The sequence below is a fragment of the Perkinsus marinus genome (genome assembly GCF_000006405.1).
Source record: "Perkinsus marinus ATCC 50983 genomic scaffold scf_1104296974312, whole genome shotgun sequence".
In the NCBI taxonomy this organism is placed as follows: Eukaryota; Perkinsozoa; order Perkinsida; family Perkinsidae; genus Perkinsus; species Perkinsus marinus.
This window is the reverse complement of record NW_003201162.1, coordinates 130,411-139,773: the sequence shown is the minus strand read 5'-3', so window position 1 is coordinate 139,773 and position 9,363 is coordinate 130,411. Positions and strand designations below refer to the sequence as shown.

At 44.2% G+C, this 9,363-nt stretch overlaps 2 protein-coding genes across 2 annotated transcripts in view; both read right to left on the bottom strand.

Annotated features, from left to right (window-relative positions):
- Pmar_PMAR016904 (conserved hypothetical protein) overlaps positions 1 to 974 on the bottom strand; it is a gene marked incomplete at both ends in the record, with an annotated part of 1,696 nt that extends 722 nt beyond the window's left edge. The window contains 5 exons of the mRNA XM_002765898.1: positions 139 to 290; positions 340 to 425; positions 483 to 535; positions 579 to 751; positions 865 to 974. Coding sequence (XP_002765944.1) covers positions 139 to 290; positions 340 to 425; positions 483 to 535; positions 579 to 751; positions 865 to 974 — 574 coding nt within the window. The remainder of the gene's footprint in view (positions 1 to 138; positions 291 to 339; positions 426 to 482; positions 536 to 578; positions 752 to 864) is intronic.
- Positions 975 to 1,991: 1,017 nt separating this feature from the next.
- Pmar_PMAR016903 (conserved hypothetical protein) lies at positions 1,992 to 5,931 on the bottom strand (the record flags this gene model as incomplete). Its single annotated transcript, XM_002765897.1, has 9 exons — positions 1,992 to 2,330; positions 2,380 to 2,456; positions 2,967 to 3,071; positions 4,073 to 4,232; positions 4,279 to 4,409; positions 4,747 to 4,840; positions 5,495 to 5,631; positions 5,681 to 5,802; positions 5,882 to 5,931. 9 exons carry the CDS (start codon positions 5,929 to 5,931, stop codon positions 1,992 to 1,994), a joined length of 1,215 nt encoding a protein of 404 aa, XP_002765943.1.
- Between the last annotated feature and the right edge of the window lie 3,432 nt (positions 5,932 to 9,363).

The window sequence follows — 9,363 nt, the reverse complement described above, 5'->3', positions numbered from 1 at the left end:
TCGGACACAGTAGGGACTCACAGAACACGTGTGCGACAAACGAACAACATATCAAGGACATAACAAAGTATTTGTCTGGCATCAAATAAGCTACTGAACTACGATGAACAACATACTATTCAATGTTACTCTTCTTACGTTTATTGGGAGCTGGTGGTCTTCTGAACACATTTCCAAAGTCTCCCCCCATATCCCCGAAGAGCGAGCCGAATCCACCGCTCGAATTCGGCGAACCCGCGAAAGGATTCTGGCCGCTTCTGCGACTCGACGCATCCGCCTTGCCCGACGTTCTACAGAGAGAGGACGTCAGTGAGTGCGTCAGGGTCGTTACCGTCTCACCGATAAAATCCAGAGTCCATTGGGTTTGCAAAACTATCCCTCATCGCGCTCCGTAAGAGCTCATCTAAATCCATGCCCATTGCTCTCTGACAGTCGGGAACAACATGTGCTACGAACAGAAAGAACAGCACGGAGACGCTCACCTTGAAGAGTTCCTGTGCTTCTTCCATTGACATTTGTCTATAATAAACATTGCCTAAGAACGGAGGCTGACTAATATTCCTCTAAACTATGCCTACCTTGAGTGAAGCCCTCACTGTCGGGGAAACCACCCCGTGCGAAGCCACTGCTTCCTGGGAACGGTCCAGAGGTCCCCGGGAACGGTCCCGAGGTTCCCGCGCTAGGACCAGTCGGCCTCTTTGTACCAGCGCCACCTCCATACGGAGATGAGCCGTTGTCGAATGCATCGTACCTGGAGTCAATGTAGGCTGCTTTCGAGTGAAAGACTATGTAACGAACTACTGCCCTAATACAACTCCAGTGGAGTGGCGGCAGTAGTAAGAGCAGTTAGGTTCGGACACTCACTGTCTGCGTTTGGACTCATCCCCGAGAGTCTGATAGGCCTCTCCTATGTTCTTGAAACGCTCCTCAGCTGCATCACGGTTATCCGGATTTCGATCTGGGTGCCACTTCATCGCTTGCTTACGATAGGCCTGAGGAGGAACTCATTCAGACAAGAGCAGCTACGGCTCGACCGGAGCTTACACCAGGGGACAGAAAAATATTGCCGTTCTAATATATACATATCGTTACGTTAGCAAAAATGATACAGCTCAGGACATCCTGCAAACCATCGTCATGTTGTAGGAACTACTCAGGCTTGGATAGTACTGACACAACTTGGCTCTACTCAGTCAATGAAAAAGTCCGAATGTGTTTTATCATCAATAACTACTGACTACGATCTCGCTAACTCGCGCTATGAACAGTGGGGAAGCGACGCAAGCAAACGAGCTCCGTAGACTGAGCGGTGTGAACACCAAAAGAGACGAGGCACCACGAAAGCTCACCCACATATATTTTGATGACTATTATATAATTATAACATAATTGTAATCATTTAAATTGAGACTTTACGATAGCTGACCTTCTTGATGTCATCTTGAGATGCATTGCGAGATACGCCCAATACACTGTAGTAGTCCTTAGGCCCACACTGGCTGGCGAAAGACCGTCTAAACACTGGAGAGGCCCGCCCATATATCAATAGTGACGGCGTTGAACGTGCGAAGAGGCGGGATGACAGGACCGCGACTGTCGGAGTTGCTGCTCGGAATGTGGAAGGATTAAGGAATGAATTTAGCATAGACAACGATGGTGAACAATATAGGCAGGGCCCCAGGAGGCACCCTTCTCATAAAACAAGGTAACTGAGGTACATCTCCAATTCTATGCTGACCAATACTTCGATTGAAAGCTGGGAAAATTCTCACCCTCTCGCCTCGCATCAAAGCTATATTCAGTGCTCAATAGTTGGACTCAACAATTCCCGCTTTGCATTGTCGCACGTTAGTCAGAATCTCGAAAATGACTGTTTCATCGTCCTGAAGCCGCTAGCCCAAAAATTGACCTTCACTTTACGGAACCCCGAGTGTCACCAACTTCTTCAACACATACTCCAGTGAACAGATAGAAAATTTAGTATATTCATACTATCGGGTCTTAGCGCGACCAATAATAATGCTATTTTTAGGAGTGCACGTCTCTGGTACTATACGGGACAGTGATACAGCATATCCGAAAGTGTCTCTAACATTGATGAGCCTATCAGTGTCAACCACTCGCATGCACGCACGCGCAATTCGATACTCTGCTCGTTGTGAATATTCGAAACCGTCTTTACCGTCTACCACTGAGTAGTCGGCCAACGATGCTACTGTCCTGAATTCATCTCCGCTCAAAACTCCTCCAACACCGTCGTGGCTCCGTGGTAGTTGCCCTACGCCTGCGCCTTCAGCACCGGCAATTTGCCCATAGCAGCACGGACATACCTATGAACAAATCGCTCAAACATTGTTCGGAAGCTCCTTCGTATAGTACTACAAAACTGCAGTTTCTGGTAGTGCAAAAGTCTATGATCATGTCAGTGAGGGCACCGCATGCATGTAGACCGATACCTAAACGACGTGGAATAGAATCAATCTGAAAAACTAAGGTAAACTAAACTAAGAACGTTTTAGTAATTTTTTGCAGGAAACATTAACTACGTCAAACATGAACCTCTGTAAGACTACTACTATCCTATAAGCTTTTCAATGTCTTCACTCCACCTACTCCTCCGTACTGTGTATAACATTACACAACGACAGTACTGATAGTGTATAACAGTACACAACGACAGTACTGATAGTGTATAACAGTACACAACGACAGTACTGATAGTGTATAACAGTACACAACGACAGTACTGATAGTGTATAACAGTATAATTAAACTCACTCTATGTCACTCGTATAACGTATATCCCCATGCTTTAATATCACTAAAGTATATACCACTAAAATTCATTAACGTTCAGTCAAATTAATTAGAATTCATAAAGCGTAGTCACCACGCTGAAATGACGTTAAGGCACTACACTTCTCTGTCCGAATCAATCCGATATTCATAAAGGAGAACATTACTACCTACGTCGCAAGGCCCATCATACTCCTGTATGCATCCACATATCACTTCTACCCTATCCTTCCTCCCCAGAGCCTGTACTCGATCTCTAGCCAAACCACATGTACCTGCAGACGAGTTCACCAACTTCCATTTCACCATTTAACTTCGGGACGATTTTAGACAGCAACGCCACCGTTTGAGGATCCAGCTCCCTGGCTGCGCACGTTACATTCGGATGAATACCTTCATGCACATCTTGCATCATGAACAACCATTTCATGTGTCACTCTATTAATAAAATTTATACATTACTTATGATAGCGCCTCATATATTAGCATAACATCTATTAAATGTAGATTAGTTGGTATGCTGAGAATATAGTGAAGTTTCACGACTGTGATATAAAAAAAACACAAGTATGTTCCACGACTGTGATATGGAAAACACAAGTATGTACCACGACTGTGATATGGAAAACACAAGTATGTTCCACGACTGTGATATGGAAAACACAAGTATGTTCCACGACTGTGATATGGAAAACACAAGTATGTTCCACGACTGTGATATGGAAAACACAAGTATGTTCCACGACTGTGATATGGAAAACACAAGTATGTTCCACGACTGTGATATGGAAAACACAAGTATGTTCCACGACTGTGATATGGAAAACACAAGTATGTTCCACGACTGTGATATGGAAAACACAAGTATGTTCCACGACTGTGATATGGAAAACACAAGTATGTTCCACGACTGTGATATGAAAAACACTAGTGAAAAGTAGGTTCCACGACTGTGATATGAAAAACACTAGTGAAAAGTAGGTTCCACGACTGTGATATGAAAAACACAAGTATATTTCACAACTACTGGGTAGCGCGAGTATCGCGTTTTTGGCAATGGATTACGCCACTTCACGCAGAGCGGGTGAAGCTGCATATAATTAGCATATGGAGAGTTTCAAAGCCTATATGATACCGCACCAATGTCAAATATAATATAATCTTTACTCGTACATTTATATTCAATTATAACATTCGTGGAACATTCTCCAGCATAAGAAGAGCTCAGTGAGCTTCCCCCCAAGGCCACTGCTATTCCCCATCTACCCCTTACTACCCGATCTCCTCTCTACTAGGACTACCTTCACATCTGGCCGCATGTACCCTACCAACAGGCCCAGATGACCCGACCCAGCACCGAAGTCAACTACTGTTGGCGGCCGAGACTCTGTCGTATTTGGTATCGCGGAAAGTACCGCAGCTACCATGCCCACTACCTACGATAGAACGCCAACTATAGCGCTCTGTGAAGACCCCCATCACCTGTTCTCGCTTCCTAGAACTCCTATCGGGGTAAAGGCATCCCATAGAAGGGTCCAATCCAACCGGTAGTGCCTTCCAATCCAATTGCAAGCCCGATGCCTCCTCGAAAGGTAAATCGCAACACTTCGAATCTACAATGAGAGTTCAGTGTAGAAGAATCGTCAACTACATAGATTGATGACAACTTGAAAAGAAAAGAAAGTGAAGCAACCTTTTGAGACTATGATATCGACGAGTTGTTGAGTATCATTAACCGCATATATTGGAGTTTCACCCTAGTGATATGGGAAAAAAACACACTAGCGAAAAACATATTTCACGACTACTGCAAGGCGCAAATATCGCGTTTTTCACGGAGTTTTACGCCATTCTACGTCAAACGGGTGAATCCATTGAAACCATACTTTCCCCACAACTACCTAGGACGCACTGTACAACCATTTTGATGATAACGCCAAGAGGTATTACCAATGACTCGATCAGCCAATACCCCAGCTAGCCTCATCCGTTCCTTTTTCTCTCTTCGTCGTCTTTCGAACCGGCCCGACATTGACGACTTTTCCTTAGTCGTACCACCCATGTTATACGATGACAATCCAACTACTTTCGACACGTTTCATAACAACTCCAGCCTTACCCTACAATCACTTCAAACGCAACTATTCTGTATCATATCAACTACCCTTGTAAAATGGATTACCATGGCATTCTACCGTGTCACCACACGTGTCACAACTGCTTGCTTATAACCTCATTCCCTAATCACACCTATAAAGTGGCACATCTGCCCATTTGCAGGGCCCCCTCGCCGAGGCCCCACGGGGCTGCCAAGGCCTCGCTCGCAGCAATATGCCCGCTTTCCTCAGCCGAGTATTGATACTCGCGCGATTAGCTTTCGGGAGCGGTCTCAAATCGTCCATAGTAATTACGACTTTCGGAAGAGCCCCAGCTGCAATTTCCTCGTTAGCAGTTCGGACTGACTTCGCGTAAATATCCGCAAAAACGATTCTGCTAACCTAAGAAATGTGAGAATATATGCGTTTGCTTTCCTCAGCTGAGCTCAAAAGTTTCCTCACTAATCATAGGAGTTTATACCCGAATTCAATTAGGAGTGTACAAAAACCAATGAGAACTCCCTCAGAATTTTCACATAGTCACCAACCATATGTACATTTTTCCACCCTAGATTAGAAGCACGAGGCAACCCCAAATTTACCTCCTCCACGGACAACTCAGTGAGCATGGGAACCGCCAAATCCTCATCGAACTCATCTGCTGTAATCGAAGCAAGCCCAACATCGACCACTCCAATGCGAACAGACACTGGACGAGTTCGTGGCGCAAGTTCGAATCCTAGCGACGGCACATTTCCCAACACTAGCGTCAGATGCATTAGTACTACCAGCCACCTTTTGGAACTGTATAACTTTGCCGTTCACCTCATCGGCCAGCTCCTTCGCTCCATACCATCTTTCCTTCACTAACGGCTCCTCAGCGTGTCTCACACAAACAGCTTTGACGAACCTGAGACGATTATATCACTCCAACGTTTTAACCCGCTCTAAAACGCCCAACGACGTTAATAGCGAAAGTATACCACCACCTTTCAATGATCTTCAAATCCTCAGCTGTCGCCCGATACTTCCGTTCCATTCCACAATAGGTAAAACTGCTACAGTAGCATACACATGAACTCACACTGTCTGAGCTCACGTGTATAGGCACAACATATACACAGCAACCGTGATATAGCACATCCACTGTAGCATTCACAGCACGCAACTTGAATGTTTGCATCTCAAAAACGCTTTTCCACGTTATACACATATCCGAACGCAGCGCTCTGGCCGACCTACCGTAGTGGTACAGTTGGAGTTTATGTTCGCTTCCTTCAGCTGAGCTCAGGAGTTTCCTCACTAATTATAGGAGTTTATATACGAATTGAAGTAGAAGTGTACAGAAACCAACGAGAATTTCCCTAAGAATTTTCATATTCTCACCAACACGCAGTTGACCATGTGTACATATTTTCCCACACTCCTAGTGAAAGTCGACGAAGTGCACACAACGCGGCACTGAGTATCAGAACCTTGCTCCGAATAGTGATAACAACAAACACCTCTCCTCAAAAGGCATGTTGGTCTCTTCCTCAATAGTTCCCATATAGGAACTGATCGCCTCATAAAACGCTGGGCTACATCACAACTTTACTTTACTATTTCGTCGACTTTTGATATACCATAGTTTCCACATATTATTATATGGTGTTGCTTTTTCTGTACCTAGCCGAGAAATGCCTGACAATTTCGATTCGATCAGCGATGATGAAAATCAACTACTATCACAAACAACCAAGCCACTTCCACGCAGAAGACGACCATGAAGAATCACTAATTACGGGGCGGGCGACGCATATAATCACACTATTTGCATTTTTTCGTGGGTTACACCTATTGAGCTCTCGAGACACAGACCCGGACCCAGTGTAGTTCATGTTTCAAAATGTTTAAACGTTCTCATCAACACCCTGTATCGTGTTTACAAAGTGCTCGAAAAAAGCGCGTGCCAAGAGTTGAACCCGGGACCACTACAAACAATCCGAGCTCCGTCTGGGAGGTCTAATACTAATGATTATGATAATATTTTTAATACTACTAATTAAACCATAGTGGTATAGTATTATACTAACAACATTCTGATAGTACGATGGTAATCCATTCCCCTATATACTATCAACAACCACTCACAGAACCATTGTATTACCTGTACTATGCCGACCAATGTCCGCAAATGCAGGATGGGCCTAAAATGTGATAGTAAACCCAAACTAGTTGCCAGCCCTCTCGGTCTACTACCCCCCCCCCCCATAGTGCCCCATCATTAGTATTATTACTAAATGGTAAAAAGGGCTAGTATGAGGGCATCTGTCTGTGCTTGTGGTCCCAAAAGGAAATACCCAACACAGTAAAATACCCGAGATCAGTCAAACCTTGACACACTACGGTAGATTTCGAGTCCCCAAGGTTTAATACCACTGTTGCTCGATTCCTCTCCTTTACTAAATACCGAAATTCACGGTTGCTGAGCTCGTTGTATATGAGGAAATATGTCCAGTCACTGCAGGAGGAGGATTTCCGATCCAACTGCCCCTGAGTGAGTAGTTTACGTTCATCTTTATTGGAAATTACTAGAACCCCATTTTTCTACGACATGTAGATCGGGCTTGCCCAAATATAGCCCCCAAACTGTACGACGACGTTGAAGAGCTGAATTCATGCGACATCCAACAATATACGATACAATTGACGAGTCCGAGTAAACGTTTGTATTTACACTGATATGAAATTTGAGGAGATCATCTCTGTGAGGACGATGCCCGAATAAGGACCACAGGTGGAGCATATGATGTGGTGTTCATCTCAATTGATTCCCACATAGTCGTCGTATCACCAAAATCCCACATCTACGACAGTTTACGCTCCCACGGGGAACTGGAAAAAGGGGCATCCTTCCCTAACGTGATTCGCCATAAATCTCGCTGGACCTGCCGAATTCGCACATAGCTCCAACTGCTCGTTCAAGCCGCTTGTTCGTTAGCTTATCACCAACACATGTGGTAGACCATGTGTGCATATTTCCCACGCTGATAAGCAATCCCCATGTGAAGACCATGGGCCTATTTCACAAGCGTCCTTAGATTAGGACGTCTTTACGTATAGGATTTTAACCTTAGGACGTCCTTACCTAGCTAAGGCTATTTCACAAGATTTTCCTTACCTAACGTTAGGATCCTATACTTAAAGACGTCCTTACCTAACGTGAGGATGTGCTAACTGAGGATATTAGGACTCCTAACGGCAATTAAACACAACGTAAAATATTATACAGCTACGAATCGAACCTGGATCGGTCGAACAACAGCCGCAAACTCTACCACCCCACCATTTTATACATGATATAAACTAAATAAGAATCCGACAAAGATAGTGCCACAAGGCGCCATTCAGCAGATTTAACAGATAAAACCTCTTTTATTATCAACTGATACGCGTAATGAATGATCCAGTAATGGACCATTATGGATCTTAACGTCTTCTGATATGGAGGGGTCTTGCAGTAAAAAAAGGCTTGACTCTACCGAAGATTAGCATTTGTAAGGAGTTTCATACGAAGTTTATAAGCTTCAGATAAGTATCGAACTTGGTAAAGAGTTTTGTTAATAGTTGTAAGATTTTTGTGCAAGTTACAAATTAATTTAAAAATGTGCTCGCAGAGTTTCGAACCAACGACTGTTTGACGGAACGTAGCGAGTCGTCTTGTACACCTTTAACGTTAGGATGGTCGGTAAAGTACCCCCCCGAGGTACTTTACCATTAGGATGAAAATTTCCTTAAAAATATAGCTTGTGAAAGCCGAGCGTCCTAACAGCCTGTTTTTGAGGATAAAGGCATCCTAATATCCTAAATCCTAAAGGTAAGGATCCTAATGTCCTAAAGTCCTAACCCAACCTAAGGAAAGTGCCCTTGTGAACGCCATTTATCCTTAAATTGCATCCTAATGGGTTAAAATCCTAACATTAGGATGCTTGTGAAATAGGCCCCATGTTGACCAATACCTTGGTCACTTGCTCTCTTACTTGATTCCCTAAGCATACTCGAACATGGAATGTTCATGGATTCATCTGCTGTGTGAACCTTTACCCTTATTGTTACCCTCTTGAGCAATAGTCATGGCACAGACCACGACGGTGGCGACCACTACACTAGCATGGACAACCCGGTCATTCGTATTAGTATACACTCCTATCAGTCTTCAGCGATGAGAGGTATGATATAGAATCGTTGAGAGTATCCACATGTCTGCTATTTCCTGACTCAATCCCACACCCTCATAGTGAATGGTTCAAGAGATTTAGTGACATAGCGTGGCGATTTTAGTGACATCGTCTGGAAAACCGGCATCTTGCAATCCTGCTCTCACTAGGTTGCAGAACAACATTTTATCACGAGAAACTTCGTGATCACTAACAGATTTCTACGTACGAGGGAGTTGGGTCACCAGTGAAAGATAAGCAACCTAGATCCC